This window comes from Amblyomma maculatum, chromosome 9 (genome assembly GCF_055883805.1).
Source record: "Amblyomma maculatum isolate TAMU_Amacu chromosome 9, ASM5588380v1, whole genome shotgun sequence".
NCBI classification, from domain to species: Eukaryota; Metazoa; Arthropoda; class Arachnida; order Ixodida; family Ixodidae; genus Amblyomma; species Amblyomma maculatum.
Window position 1 is genome coordinate 60,197,270 of NC_139352.1, and position 16,685 is coordinate 60,213,954.

Below are 16,685 nucleotides of genomic sequence, written 5' to 3' on the forward strand. Positions count from 1 at the left end.
GCGTCTCGAACGTCTAGTTCTAGCGTTCTAGCTGTTCTAGCTCTATCACAACGTGCATCAACAATGGCGACCACCACAGTGGGGCTACGAAAACAGAAAAGTATTTCTAGTACCTTGAATATTAACTCACGGTAAGATCGTTTTTGTCGTATCATGTTGCTAAAAACGGAAAGAGTAAATGAACGTTTAAAACCGGCGTGTGCATGGTTATCTCGAAGATGAAGGAAGGCTGCACTGCTATGCGCGCGTCGAACAAAAAGCGTCTTGACTTCGAATGAAGTACTACAAAAGCTGTACACCCATCCAATTTTTTAACGGTATTACGCGAGCGTCGACCGCTCGCTTGATGAGCGAACACTTTTGCCGCCCAGCTGCAACTAGCGTACTCAGTTCTCGAACGAACTTTGCAATCAATACTCGTTTGCTTTTGTTTTGTAAGCAGTTGTTTGCGCATATGGCTGTGGCGTGAAACGCAGATAGTGAGATTTGTTTGAAGAATGCTTACACTGCTACTATCCGCAGTCCTATCTACTATCCGTAAGGGTCGGGAGCTGCGCGCAGCTCCATGAATAGCTTAGCAGACGACGGCCACCATGCGCATACAGCAGCTCTCGACGAGTTTGCCGGGTCGTTCCGTCATAGGGCGCTGCTAAAACGAACGGCCGACGCTCGCGTGATACCGTTAAAAAATTGGAAGGATGTACATCGTCCTTACGGCTTAACGGTGAGCCATGAAAGAGGGTTTTTTAAAGAGGCTGTTAAGGTTGAGTGCCTAAACAGTATTGAATGGTAGGGGGCTTGAAAAGTGTAGCACCGTTTATTTAATAATAATGCCGACTAAAAGGTAATTGTTGGAAGATGTCAGACGTCTCTTTCGACTAGACGAGATTTCGTCAAACCTTGGATTTCGTAGCACCGTTTAGTTTGTCTGCTCCCTCTAGCGAAAGTAAGCTGAACAATTCGGCAACAACCTGACAAAAATTGGAGCGTTTTTCGTTTCTTGAGAAACGCAGTATCATGTGAGAATCATATGCATTTTAATTCCTTACAAGAACACGGAGAATGTAGTTCGGATATTTTTCTGTGCACATGTATGGTGGGTTCCCAGTTGCATGAACTCGAGTTGCCAACTTATGTCCAGCTGGTTTCAGTTCGTGTTCGATCCAAGTCTACTTTTTTTTTTTTTTTTTTTTTTTTTTTGCATGATCAGAGCTACACGCGAAAATTAGTGCATGCGCTGCCAGTTCAGGCATTCGGTGCGCAGTACAAATTTCACTCGGCAGAAGGGGTCTGGGGAATTTGTGGCTGGCCATTAAGAATGTAATGTATGAACGACTTAGGGGAGGTTGTAAAAGGGACAGCACATATAATGCATCATGCCACTAAGCGAGAGCTAGCTCTTCGTACGACAAGTTTTGGAGCCTGTCGGCTTTGTTTTTTCGGTACAGTTTTGCCAACACAGATCTCTTTAGTGATGGCCTGGGTCTCTATTCAGAGTTTATGTTGCTTTCAGAAGTATTATCTCCCTCACGTCGGTCATCTGGTTGATGAAAACACCGGAACCGGAAGTGACTTCCAGTTCCGGTGTTTCCACTAATCAGATGTCAGGAAGATGACACTTCTGAAAATGGCGCAAACTCAGAATACAGACCCTGGTCTTGCCCAGGAGTTGAACCCACCTTCTGGTATTAGTAGTCTCGGCTTCCTTCATGGATAACACCAGAAGTTCCTCCATTCTGTACGAATCTGCTTTCCAGAAAAATCATCAGTGCCTGAAATGCAGGCTGTATATGTTAGTATATGTGATGATGTAGATTGTCAGCACATGTTTCAGAATGCTAACTAAGTAGTCTGGCTGCGTGCGGGGCGAGCCGGGGCATGAGAACCACGAGCGCATTACGAAGAGGTGTGTCCGCGTGCGTGGCGAGTCGGTGCATGAGGTCAATCGATCTTGGGAACTCGACGACAAGGAGTCAGGGCAGTGGGCTGCTGGGCGGCAACACATCTATTTGGAGCTCGGCGCTTTCTGAAAGGCCAGCTAGTCAGTACCTGTTGGGCACCAAGGTCTGAGGTCTGGCTGCTACACAGCACCGTGCCACCCTGCTGTAACCCAACGCCTCTATCTGTGGCCTCCAAGCACCTGCCTGCTGATTCCAGCCATTCAGGAGCCTTGACATGCCCAGCTGCCAATTTGGAGCCTGTGGATACCAGGCTTGGTGACCAGGTCATACCCACTGTAGGGTGCGTGGATGAGCGTCGCCGATCGGCCAACAGTCGCCAAGCTACGGCGCACGGCAACTGGACATCAGAACCATGCACTCCTGAACTCATAGTAGGACAGTTCTGTTAACCTGCCGTTGTTTGCGTTAGGATGTAATTAGAGATCCTTAGTGCTTAAGTGTGTTAACATTCAAAATATGTCACGTTTTGTCCTCGTTGCGTGAATGAAAAACGTGTGCGAGCACGGCCTGTTTTCTGCCCGTGGCTCCTGAAGGGACCTGTCCCTGTGATTACATCACAGTGTATACGAAGGAATTAAACACTGGGAGTCCCATAATAGCGGGTATTTGTTATATATGCTGTGTGTAGCCTGTAAAACAGATGTCTCGCGATTTTTACACCTTTTGTTTGCTGGTATGATGGGTTTATTCCGCCCTCATCTCTTGATGCTGAGGAATACCATGCCTATTCATATGGACAGCGAGTGGGCAATAAACATTATGCACATGCTTTTTTATGGTGGCCATGCATATTAGTGTGCCTAGAACAGTGGGTTGAGACAGTTCTGTCATACTGTGCAGTCTCCACTTTCTTATTTCTTTATAATGTTTGATATTTTTTTCCAGTATTACAAAAAAAGATTTCTGGGGATGAAATGCATTGTGGTTTCCTTGCATAACCCTTTTTTGTTTTATGGCGTTACTGTCATTTTCAGAAAATGCTGTCTTGCTCATTTACTGGGACTGTCCTGCCCACAAGCAATTCCTTTTGCATCTAGTAGACAGGATTTTTTTTAAGTCCATCATACTGCTGCTTCGTGCTTTGATGCAGTGAATTTTTTTAGTATTAAGGTAGCTACATAGCTTCAGGGATGCAAGTGCCCTGACATATAGAAGGCCTGTTGTTCAGAATACAACTTGAAATCCGTTTTTTCTGATTTGGTGAAGATGTCATTGTTGATGAGGAGTACAGCATGAGAGCTGCTACACGGTGTAAAGGCATACCCCAATGGCACACAATATCAGTGGGCCTCTTGTTTTAACTGCTTGCAAACAATTTTACACTAAGAGCTGTTTGGGGGAGGGCATCTGCAGGGGATGCATCCGTGGCTTAGGACAGAGTCGTGGCACTCCTAGTGAGCCTTCTGCCACAAACCATGCATGCCTCACATCGGCCACTTGTAACCCTTCACCCATCGTCAGGTGATCGTACCAATAATGCAACCTCTGTCATAGTCAACAATTGCACTGAAGCTCGTCTCAGGTACATTGTATGCATCTGCATAGATTTTATAAGTAGCTGTAAGGAACGGTTTCTAGGCGTCTAGGAGTAGGTGGACACCTCGACCGTACTGGGAAGGAAGGAGTGGAGCGAGCAGAGATTTTCTAAAACTCGGGGTTTTCATTTTTGGTCACTGTGTTTTACGACTTACGTGGCGTAAGTTAAGCATAATGTTTTTTCTGTCTTGTGTTGTCATGCTTGTATTAATTATCAATCTCCTTGTTTTAAAAATACCTGGTATCATTAGTTCACACAACTCTGTGTGATTGTGTTTAGTGCCATAAGACAAACACCATGATCACCGCGAAACTTGCCCCATCACAGAGTAAAGGTGTCGAACTGTGACCGCAATAATTTGGCAATCCTAAAGGTACACAAAGCACTTTCGTTATTCCCGAATGTATCATGCTTGTGCAACAGATAGTGACCTTGCAGCATGCATGTCCTTACTTGTTGTCATTGCTTCTCACCACAGCCTTCTTTTTCCTTTTTTTTCCTTTTGTGCCTCTCATTCATTCCCTTTGCGCAGAGTATGCAAACAGAACAGACTATTCTACTTAACTTCCTCACCTTTTTCTCTTTCTCTTTTCAGTTGATAACAAGCAGAAGTGGGAAAAATGAAGTGGATATTTTTAAGACTATGTACCCTGCATTTTTGGCTGGCAGATGAGGCATTTGTTTTCTTTTCTTTCTTTTTCACCATGTATGTTGCTTTACTTCTTTGGGGCAGCACTCTTTTGTGCACTAACTGTGTATGTGGACAGGCAAAATAATTATTTTGCAGATGCAGGCAGTTTTCAAGTAGTTCCTAGAACCTGGCTGGCATGTCACAGGCATCAAAATACTTGGACAAGTACTACCGTTGATGTTCTTGGTGTCTGAAGTCATCTCTTGTATCCTAACCAATCGGCAAAGGCTAGAGTTAACTTGCGTTTTCTTTGTCCATGTTGTTATTGTATTCTGAAATTGCACCAAGCACCTTGGCTTGTCACATTCTCTGTTGTCTTTGTGCAAAAAAAAAAAAAAAAGTATCTGAAAAGCGACATCGATCATTAGGGATGAAAGGAAACACTGGCTTTAGGTGACTAATTTTCTTGTATTTATTATTATTATTATTATTTTTTTTTTTCAAATAAAAGCCCCCCTTCTCAAATTTTCGAAGTATTGCTGGTGACCACTAGCCACCACTAGCCTAGTCTCTCCGGATTACTCAACTTCATGCCATTCTCACTTTTGTCCTGCCTGAAGTGCAACTATTGAAAAGCGTCTCAACATTCATTGTTTTGTGCGCAGTGCTTCTACGGACTTCCACAACACAGCCACACTTGTTTTTCCTTTGCATTTGAACCATTACAAGGAAGTTATACTTTATGCCTTGCCAGCATGCCAATATTTTATAGATTTGCTTCATATATTTTTACTCTGACTTCATAGGAGCAGTTACTTCGCTGAGAGAAAAGACATTTGAATTAACTGGACGTTCAAATTACAGTAATTTTATCTTATGAACACCTGTCCGATGGTTGTTTGGATTTCAGAAAACACCAGTGAGAGTGGCGCTTTAGAGTCGTGTGACACCCTACTGAGAATAAAAAGGCAGGGCCAGTAATGCACCAAGGAGTGTCCAAACCACACGACTGGCCAGTGTGCTCACCTGTTCATAGCTGTAGAATGGTGTAAATTTAAGGAAAGTAAAACCCAAAACTATGTGGTTGAGCTATATTTTGGAAATGAGGGACTTGCAGTTGTCGTCATGCCTGCCATTGCGTGCACGGAATGTGCAGGTGCAGGTGCCACTGTTCCATGCAGTTCAGTTTTGGGGAGGCCTTTCTCAGTAATTACTGGCTTGCGTGTTTTGCCAGGGTGCAACGCTTATCCAAATTAACGAGTGCGAGCCACCCACTTTTGAAATAACAGGCGTCTAATGCCATAAAATTAAAAGGCTATCAGCCACCGAATTAACGAAACTTTACTGGATCGAATTAACAAAACTTTACTGTCAGCATCTGATCTAAGGAGAGGCGAAATTGCTAATTTTGTATGTTTAAAATCGGTGTAAGTGTCATCACATCAGAGTATCAAGCTCTGTAGTACAGAACTAATCCACTTCTGACAGTGTGTGTTCTGTAACACCGTATTTCAATTACCTATGAATAAGATTGTTGGTTATAGTTTGTGCATTTGCTTCTGCTAAATTGCCATAAATGTGTTTCTAACATTTGTTTCTATGTTCTCTTTGCAGGTCGATTTATCAGCTGTAAATTGTAGTCATTGTCATGTGGATTATGTGCTTTTAACAGCATTGTACAGCATGTACTGGATGTATTGGACTTAAAATTGAAACATTGATAGAATTTAGCCAAGCATTATGCTAGTTGATAAGAAGCTTTTTGTGGTATAAAGGGTTATGGTAATAACTGCAATTCATTATTCAATGCTGCTAACAAATCAGACAATACGATGGAAACTCTTTTGTGTTGCTTAAAATTTTTCCTTTCACTAGTGCCTGCTTATGCTTGATGTCTTTTGCTACTGTGTGGTGCACAAAACTAAAGGTAACAGATAAATTTTATTAGGATGTGTAAGCATTGTTAGTAGCTTGTGGAGTCTGTAACAAAACAAAGTACCTTTTCTTGCTTCTCTTTCCAACTTTCTTTGTTTACATGCTTTCTGTGTTTTGTTACAGTTCTTGAATTGTGTGCAAAAGTAGATTGAAAGACTTAGTCTATTCTTGACTTGGGCACAATTTCAACCATTTTTTGCAATGACAGCCTGTGCCATTTATGCTGATGTGAAGTGTATGTCAAATTAGAACGCTTTTATCTCAAGGTTAGATAATCTGAAATTGTGATGTGCTTAATTTTGGCGTGTGTATCAGATGTTTGAAAAGCCCCCAGTAAGTTTATCCTTACTATGCGCTAACTCTTGGGAAATGTGCCAGCTCTCTCATCAGTGCATTGAGATGTGCCTGTCGCATGTCAGAAAATTTTGCTTTCTTCCACTGTGCAGGCTCAGTTGACAGCTGGCACAACTCCCTGCCTCAGAAAAAGTCACCAGCAGGAAGGCATCGGTATCTGTGCTCAGAGTGTGGCTATTCTACAGACATTTACACAAACTTCAAGAACCACCAGCGGACACACACTGGGGAGCGCCCCTTCCAGTGCAGCTACTGCAGCAAGAGCTTCACACAGAGAAGCCATCGGACAGTGCACCTTCGCATTCACACAGGAGAGAGACCATACCAGTGCATTCATTGCAGCAGGAGCTTCAGGTCAAAGGCAGACCTGGGAAAGCATCTCCGATCCATACAGGGGCAAAACTGTCGCAGTGCAACCTGTGTTCCATGGCTTTCAGGTTGACGATGCTAAAATGCCACATAAAGGGGCACAGCGGTGGTAAAGTCTAGTTTTGCTTTTGCTCGAGGGCATTTGTTGATGTGTTGCAGCCAAAATGACAGAAACTGAATAATTGCACTTCTGATATGTACTGAATATCAGGTACATGCTGCCAACATTTCATGGTGTTCCTTCTGACAGTGCTTTTCACACTGGATGCATCTGTCATCACTGGGGATGCTGTGCATCATCCTCATTGGAAAAAGTTATCAAAGGTAGTTTTGCATAGATTAGCATACAGGAACTCATGATGTATATGAACCATATGTGGGACCTTGAGCTTGGGGACTCATTTACAACTGCTTAATTGAAGGTAAAGATAGTGATTGCAAATTGCTATATTTTTCCTTTGATCAAAGCATTCAGAAAGGTCAAGGCCAGATTTGGTAGAAGTTTCAATTTTGGCCTTTTTTTTTTTTCTTTTTTTTTGCTTTGCACACATTGTCAAGGAGGCTGTCTTCACTAAAGGGAAGGTCCTTACTTACAAAACGACCCTGTCATGTTTTGAGGATGGTTCACTGCACGACCCACATGGTCAAGCTTTACGGAAAAGGCTGCAGTGCGGGAAACTACGGTGAATTTGAAAATTTTCTATGTATTCAGTAATTTCCGAATATTTGGAATTTTCGAATGCGAAACGAACAAACATGTTAGATTCGTATTCAATATTTTGAGTATTCACTCACTCGTAGTAATTATGCTTGAGGAGGAAGCATGTTCCATGCGAGTACGTTTTGCCCCATTTTTGCAAGGTGGGAGGTGGCCACAGTTTTGCATATTTGGTTCAGCGAGCACACTGTTATCTTTGCTGCAGACCGGACAGCTGTCAACGTTCTAATAAGTGAATGTTGTTCATGTGTTCTTAAATACTAATCCATATTCTATACAAGAAAATAATGAGCATGCAACTTGTGCACATTTTATGTAATGCATAGTCTCAGTCTATGCCAAGATTACATGGTGAAGTATGGAGGACTGCATTTATAGCTGCTACCATATTTATCGTGTAAGGAATGGAAAAGTGTCTTTATTCTATGCTTTCCCCATGGCAGTTGTCGTGTTCCTGCTTTTTCTGTGTATGCTTTTCATGTGCTGTGCTTGGCTTCTGCCTTCATAAACTACTAAGAAGTAGACCTTGTCAGTTATTGTATTGTATGTATGTGACATTGAATGCAAGTCAGCAAAGAGGAATATGAAACACCTTATCAAAGGCATCACGACTGTGATTGTAGGAATGTGTTTTTCACAAAGCCCTAAAGGAACATGCGGGGCATTTTCTGTATTGATAGATTACTGAATTCTAACAACAAAGAAGCTACTTTCATTAAAAAGGAGGGCTGTTCCGAGCTAGAGAACGCCAAGAAATGATATGCATTGTTGCCATCATTGATCGGTTTTAACAAACTGTTGTACATCGGCACAATTTTTAGGGCCTGGATTTCTGAGGCTAGACTATACCGCCATCCATCATTCAAATTCAAGCTGTGTTAGAGAATCCGGTTTAGTGTAAACGTCACAATTTTAAATTGAGGGGTTGGAAAATTTCTGATTGAGATTTTTTAAGCAGTGATGCATCTTATGCTGTCGTATGAACAACACACAGAAGGATAAATGTGTTCTCTGCTATCCCCTTAACAGTAATGGTGAAAGGAATAGATCTGTTGCTTGAGTTGTTGACACCCATACATGTTGTACAAGCTTGCGACCGACAGCCAGTTCTTAGCATGTTTTTGCAAGGCATGCTGCTTTGTCTTCGCTGTAATTTACACTTTCGTATTCCATGTCATTTTGTCTTTTTTTAGAGTATGACATCTGTGTGATTAGGAAGGTTGCATCACTGTATGCCTCGGTGACAGGGACAGCTGTGAGTTCAAGGCTTTACAATTGTTAGATTTATCTTTGTTGCTGTGTATCTGATAGTGAAATGCTGCAGAAAGGAAAATGAAATAATTTGGTTACACTATAGTTGGCTTGGCGCCTTCAAATTCTGTGCTAATAAAGCCATGCTCCTTTATTTTACACTCACCGATTCAAGCACAGCTGTTCATTGGTCAGTGTTTCAAATCTGCCAGTACGAGGTTTGGGTCTGTATGGTTGGCTGTGAATGAAGTTTCATTAACTATGCCTATATTTGGTATATTTTATTTTTTGCCCGTAATTGCTACAGTGCTATGCAAGCCCTAATGGGAGACCTAAGACAAACTCATGAAATTTGGCAGGATTCCATGCATGCACCACCCAGTAGGCGAGCACAGAAATTTTGGATCCCGTATTACACGTGTCCATTTCATGCTTGTGGGGACACATGTCCATCCTTGTGCACATACCAGCTGTAGGCTCTTTGTGATGCGTTTGCAGCTCATTGAATAATATGAATCCATACAACTGCATAGATTTTCTTCAGATGGTTTTACAAGTGACCCTTATACTGAGTCAGGAAGCCTTGCAACATGAGCTACTGTTGAGACAAGGTTATTTTGCTTTACGTGGTAATTGAGGGCTGCATTGCAGGAGCAGAACAAGCATTATTTGCGCAAAGGTTGCCAGTATTGGCAGCGTATTTCTTGGTTATGCAGATGCTGCTCGAACCACGTATGCATTTTTTGCAGTCTTTTCAATGGTTTAACTCATCGTAGTGCATTTATTATAACTGAATGTCTGTAAGTGTGTTATATTAGCAGCAGCAACTATTTTTACTGTGCTCTTGTAACATCACTGATCAATCACAGACTGCCACTATTCATGCCGTTAGCATTAGCATGAGTGGACAGAACGCTTGATGCCTTTTGTAATTGTGCACCAATGAGCGAGGGAGCAGCATGTCTCCTTTTGCAGTGTGGAAGTGTCGGAAAGAGAATTTCTTTGCTTGGTTTTCTTGTTCAGGTTTCTTGATGTCGTTTGTATAATTGCGTGTGCTCCATCTTATTTTCTATTTGTTGAGTGCAGTGGCAGTGTTTCATCATGCAGTCTTGAATGTAAGAAATAACTGGTAGAATCGCACTAAGCTTTCATAATGAGAAATTATTTTGTGAGTGTGTTAAAATAAGCAGAATTTTGAACCCTGTGTTTGTTTTGTTTTTACACCAGCTGCTAATGAGCCTCACCTTAGGACCTTTGTGTATTGTTATTCTACTAGTGCAGGTTATATGAACAAAACCCCATTCTCTGTTGCATCACATTATGTAGCTTGCAGCAACATGTTATATTTGTATTGAACTACTATATAATGAAGTCTTGTTGCCAAACCCTTGCCGATTCTTGTAATGCATTTGCAGCTCATTGAATATTATATATACATGCAACTGTTTGAAATTTTACTGCCACCGAATGGGGTTTGTAGAGCAGATAGATTGTCTGAGGAATTAATTGGTTCTAGCATAGTTTTCATTGTTTTTTGAATTTTTTAATGGGATGAAGCGGTCAGAAATTTAAGATTCGAAAGGCAATGTATATTTTCAGTTTTTTGTTCAACTGCTGGTATCTGTGGGATGGCCTAGAATACTTTTCACTTTTTGGCTCGTATATATTATCGACCACCTTTTTGATATTATAGGCTGTTCCTCAGCTATAATGCTGGTGCAGAGTGTGGCCAGGTTCAAAACAAAAATCTGCTTCTTTCACTCAAACATTTGATCACCAACTCTGACACTGCACCTGCCCGCACTGTAACAGGGCCCGAGTATGAGCATCTTGACCGTTCAGCAATTCTTGGGATTTGGGTCATATCGTGTGAATGTACTAAGGCATACCTTCATTGCTTCAGGAAACGCAATTTTATCGCAATTGTGCAGGCTCGGCCACTGCTCATGGCAGCTACAGCTTGTCAACTGAACAAAAATCGGCAAGAGAGTACCGGTATCAGTGCTCGGAGTGCGGCTATTCCACAGACTCCCACGGTGACTTAACAAAACACGAGAGGAAGCACACCGGAGAGCGCCCCTTCAAATGCACCTATTGCAGCAAAGGCTTTGCAAGGAGTGACACCCTAACAGTGCACCTTCGAAACCACACTGGGGAGAAGCCATACCAATGCATCTACTGTCCCCGGTGCTTCACAAACAGAAAGAGCTTGGCAGTCCACCTTCCCACTCACACGGGTGAGAAGCGGTACCACTGCCACCTCTGTCCCAAGGCATTTACAACCAAGCAGAGCCTGAATGTCCACGTGCTAAACCACAAGAGCAAAAAACAGTCCTAGTGTTGCTTTCGCTTGACTGAGCGAATAGAATGGTCGTCTGCAGGTACCTTCACAAACTGCGCCATGGTCTGGAATTGAGGTGAACTTGCGGGCAGCAAGTATGCACTGCGTGAATTTGCCAGATTAGCTTCAAGTCAAGTGCTGTTGATGTTTGTTGTTAAAGCAGCCCTGAGGGAAAGCTGTAATTGGCCTATACAACTAATTACCATGTTCTGATTACTATGTTTTAATGACAGAGGCTACTTGTACTACAAATAGTAAAAAAAATGAAGCACATCTGATTACAATGTTTTAACGACAGAGGCTACTTGTACTAGAAATGGTAAAAAAAAAAATGAAGCACATACAATTAATCCGGTTCCAACCAACCGTCATGGAGTCCGTAATTCTTTCAACTTTGTCAGTAACATAAGCTTAAACCAGATGGCTCGAAGAAAACGTTCTGATTTTCAGCTGTGAATTCCTCGCCACTGAATACTTACTTATTTTTATTTATTACATACTGCTGACCCTTGGGTCCAAGCAAGGGGGCATAGGTGCCCACGAACAAATAAATGTCAAGGGGGGGGGGGGGGGGTATATTTATTTTGGCTGCGAACAATAGTCACGTGAAGTCATCCTCATTGTCTCTTAAAAAGGATGTGGAAGTTATTGGAACTATACTCAACATTGTAACATTGCCAGGAGCAGTTACAAGATGGACAAAGCTAATAACAACTGTGAGCAAGTTTCAAACCGTGAACAGTGGCATAAGACGCACATCAATAACGGGAAGATTTCTTCTCAAAGTGCTTACCTTTTCCTCATATAAGATTGGAAGAATCTCTTTTGCACTTTTGCTGTAACTTTTTAAAAATTTGTCTACATGTGGGTTTGGCACATTTTTTTTCTCTGCGGTTGTCATGTAACTTAAAATGTTAGCCATTGTTCCAGAATGTTGTGTTATTTCTACATTTGGGATATTCACCTGAAATGCCAGAGTAACTGCTCAAGGGAATCTGTTATTCAGTTCTGCCAGTACTTTGTGAAGTTCTCTGTGGTAGTGGTTTCCACACTGTGAACACATTTATCAGCATCTGTACTGCTGTGTGTACATCGCCCTTGTCCAAAAGAAAAAAAAAGTTGTGAAGGTACTTTTGCTCAGATTGGCATGAAGGTACTTTTTGTGCATTTGGGTCACCCATGTAAGGACTGAGCCTGATGACCCATTTACGAAGCAGTGTCATAATGTTGCCATTTTAGAGCTGCCATTTTCTTTTTAGTCAAATTGTTCTTCAAGATGCTGTGCCCCTTGTGATAGAAGTTCAACTTTTGCAAGTTGACAACCATTGCTACTTGGTCCTGGTGTGCAAAATTGCCTATGGAAGAAACGTGTTCTGTGTGAATATTTTCCCTAGTGTTTCAGGGTGCCCAGTGGCCTCCGTCTTGTTGCTGTTTTATGTTGTTGGTGCAGGAAGCGTACTGATGACAATAATATGAGTCACCATTGTGCTATGAACATCTTCATGTACTGTTACTAAACAGCTGGTATGCTTTTTTCCCATGAATGCATATCCAAAGTATGCTGAGCTTATTCGAATAAAGGATGGAGAACTGCGTAGATGCTACCGTGTTTACATTTTGTTCGGCAAGAAGAGAGTAAACATTGTTAATGCAGTGCCCTGTAATCATTGAAAGAGCGACATTCTATTGCATGCCTTCTTTTAAGAAGCATTCCTTCGTTCATGCCTTTTGCATATGTACTAGTCTGCTTAGATTCTACCCTCCATGGACTAGTTCATGGCTGTTACCTGTGGTGTCTAAACACTATAGGTCTGTTTCAGTATTAGTTTTGTTTGTGCATTGTTATGAAGGTTTGGTAGACATTAGTATTGGCAGTAAGGGCATTAGTTAGCCAGCAAAAAGGAATGATTTCATTACTCCAATTACAACAAAGTATCTTTCATAAAAAAAATCAATTCAATTCATAAATTGAAGAATTATGCCTGCTGCTCACTAATTTGAGGTCCAAGCTTGCTCTACCGCTCGTCAGCAGACTGCCAGTTTTGAGTTTACTTGTGTAAAGAAAACTAGCGTACAGTTCTAAGACATGACTACGAATTCATAGAAGTTAGTACTTTAATTTATACCTTGCCATTTGTTTTTTCTTTGCAAGTGGTTGGGAAGACTGCATCAGCGTGTGTTAGCTATAAGGCAGCTACGAGTGCAAGCTTAATGTAAGGTTGATCTCAGTAACTGTGTTACTGAGATATATCCAACCACAGCAAAGTTGTATAACTACACTGCAAACTTTCACTCGGTGCCTGTGAATTCTCATGCTGATAAAAATGTCCTTCTTAACTGCATTCATGCCGGTCCAAGCATGGTTGTTCAGTGAGTGCCATTGTGAGTTTGTTGCAACTTCCACAGCTAATGTAAAGGCAGATTCTGAATATTTAGCTGTAAAAGAGGATATATATTTAAAAGTGCCTATTTATGCATATAAAACGTGAGCTTGTATAGCTTACAAAGCATTCTACCCCTGGCGGAATGAGGTGAACACAACTCTTTCAGAGCCCAAACTCGCATGTATGGCACATGCTTAGCTTTTATTTATTTATATTGTTTTGCCTGCAGCTAGGTATAGATGTCTCCACTATATTACTTAGCAACCTTTTCTTCAGGCTGTATGTTCATTTCAGACCTCATGTGCCAAAGCTAAAATCATGAGGGCACATTGAATAACCTTTGTAGATACCACCTGCACCTGAAACAGTTCAGTACTGTCAAGAAGTCAGGTGTTGAGGCAGCAGATGTCAAACTATTCATGTGCACCGATTATTCGGTGGGCAAACCTGTACAAGGGAGAGTGTTGATACTTCGCTCCACTGAGCATTAGTACCCTCTTAAGGTACCAAAGGGAAGCATAGATTGGTGGCCACCAGCCCAAAGATTTGCTGATCGCTTCAGCCATACCCTGATGAATAGGCTGTTTCTTGTCAGCCTCTTAATGCAGGCACCCTTGCTGGTACACAAGTATGTGGAGCTCTTGCCACTCAGTTTTCTTCCTATATTTTATCTCTATAAGAAACGATTCCTGTGAAGTGTCATGCCTACCCAAAATTAAGCTTTACTCCCCGCTCCCCTTCTCCCTCCCCACCACCTTAGTGCCACCCTACTGCCGTCCCTGCATTGCAGAAGTGAACGCTCGCTTCATATTTTAGAAAGGAATTACTGTTAGGAAAGACACTGCTACTTCGTGGTTCTGCGCTAGAACTGAGCAAGTTCCAGTTTTAGTTGCTACTGCTGCTTCATCAGAAGACTAACTATTATTCTGTTTTATGAATCTGCCTTGCATAGAGATGATGAGCACCAAGAATTTACTTATGAAATGCACAGCAGAGTTAAATGTGGCCACCTGAAATACTTTATTTTCATACTACCCTGCATTACTCATTCTTTGGAGGCACTAGGACTTACACTGGAAGCCGGAGAGGAGCTTTGCAAATGAAGACTTCTCCAAAACAATTCCTTTCTGTCTCTATAGACCTTTATCATTTGTAAGCCAAGGCCCGCAGAATGACATGCATGGTGGTGGCAACACCTGTGATGTTTGCAAGAATGGCAACCCATTTCAACTGTCATCCGTTTTGTCAAGAGGCTTGGTTACACATTTAAATGGCTGATAGCTGCTGATAGCTGCTGATAGCTAAGCCATCAGCATGTGTTGCAGCCTGACCACGTGTACAAGTGCACCCAGAGCAGGAAACTCGAGTTTAGCAGCATTACCATAACTTTTTTTTTTCTTGCCTGTAACATTACATGACAAGAATGTTTAGAATGAGGCTATTTTTGGCATTTTTTATGCCTAAACGCTTTGTGTCATCGGTGCTGCCATTACAAATGACTACTTTTCTGGCTCACCACCTGTCATGCACTCTAATCAAATTGTTTTCTCACTTGCTTGCCCTGGTATTCTTTTGTGAACCTGAAGTGATACCTGTGCTGTAAACTTTGACGCAAATCAATGAAGCGAAGTCATTGACTTGTAGAGGACCTGATTCTCATTATCCAACATATAATTGGTACCTTTGCGGAGTGGAAGATTCAATGCCATGAAAAATCTACCATGTTCACTTCCTTGAGTCATGCTTGCCCTTATGGTAAGCTGTTGAGTTATGCTTCTTGTTTACACTAACACCACTTTTGCCTCATTTTTCATATTTTCATTTGTTTTCACATGTGTCCTGGGCGTATGTTTTTGCCTGTGCTTGATTATAATAACTCCTTGCATAAGGGCAAGCCAGCAGAAAAGGCAGATTTGCTGCTGATTGTGAAGTAGCAGATTCATTTCTGCTCATCTTTTTAGTATGGTGCATTTAGTTTCATAGCAAGGATAGTGCAGATGTGTTATATTGCATAAATTCAGACCCCATTAAGCAGTATCCCAGTGCTAGCTGTAATAAAAGCATCTATGGTATATTGAGTTCTCAGCAGCTAGCTCTTTTTGTCACTGTTGCAATTGACTGGCAGTTGAATAGTACAAAACAACCTCAACGTTGTCACTGTCTTTTGGAGCACTAGAAAATGGCTAGAAAAAGAAAAGTGCAAGAAGGAAGTGTATTGGGCTGTAATTCTTGTTTCTTCGTGATCTGTGGATTAAAATGCAGAGGCATTGTTATTTCTGCCTTCTTTCCTCACTACAGTGCAGTTGGTTGCAATGTGTCTTGGCATTTACATATTGTGTGCTCTGCACGTCCACATACTACCGCTTGGAAACGTGGGGAGTTTTGCTTTGCTCATCCAGTTCTACGTCATGCTTTAACATGCCCTTGTTCGTGCAGATTTATGTTTCCTACGTGGTAACGGTCTGGAGTTGGGCTAGTTGGCAAGCAGTAAACGTGGCAGAAACAGTTCATGATATGAGGTTACAATCAGTTTACTTCACTGGAGCAGAAACTCTGCAGTTATTATATTTAAAAAGCTTCATGCATTATTCAGCTTGCTTCTTGAAGTGTTTGTGATGTTCAATAGCCCACATAGTGGTGAAGGTGATTGGCTTGTCAGATCAAGCTCATAGAAAGGTTCTATTGGGGGCATGAAGATTGTGGAATGCTTGCCATTTGGTAGGACTTTGTCAGATCTTCACCTGTTAGTCCAGCTCATAAACATAAACATAAATCGAAATATTTGTAGGAGCAGAACAACTATATGTGCAAAAAGTGTCAGTGTTGGCATCAGTGTGCCTGACTACACAGTGAAGCACACATGAAGCTTTGACAATGCACAAACATTCTGCAATCTTTTGTTATGGTGGATTTAGCCCGTGAATGTGTGTTCTTGTTGCAGTACAAACTTAATTGGTAAACGCAACTTTTTATTTGCATAACCTCATTCTACTTGCACCTAAAAGATATATATATATATCGAAGTTTTTTTGCCAGGCAAACCACTGTGGGTGCTTTCTAGTACACATGCAGCTATTAACAAGAAGAATGTTGCTGCAGGTAACTGTTTAGAATACTGACAGGCCATGAAACAAGTTCTTTTTGAGCACGCAGATCGGTGAAAGAATTGCAATGGGCACTTTGCTCCTGCTGTATTACTTTAAT

The 16,685-nt window shown here is 41.7% G+C and overlaps 1 protein-coding gene across 1 annotated transcript; it reads left to right on the plus strand.

Annotated features, from left to right (window-relative positions):
- Window positions 1-57: 57 nt before the first annotated feature.
- LOC146179155 (uncharacterized) lies at window positions 58-11,653 on the plus strand. Its single transcript, XM_084580129.1, has 4 exons — window positions 58-131; window positions 4,094-4,204; window positions 6,511-6,855; window positions 10,640-11,653. The coding sequence occupies exons 2-4, from the start codon at window positions 4,168-4,170 to the stop codon at window positions 11,092-11,094; spliced, it is 837 nt and encodes a 278-aa protein (XP_084436255.1). The 5' UTR covers window positions 58-131; window positions 4,094-4,167; the 3' UTR covers window positions 11,095-11,653.
- The last annotated feature ends 5,032 nt before the right edge of the window (window positions 11,654-16,685 follow it).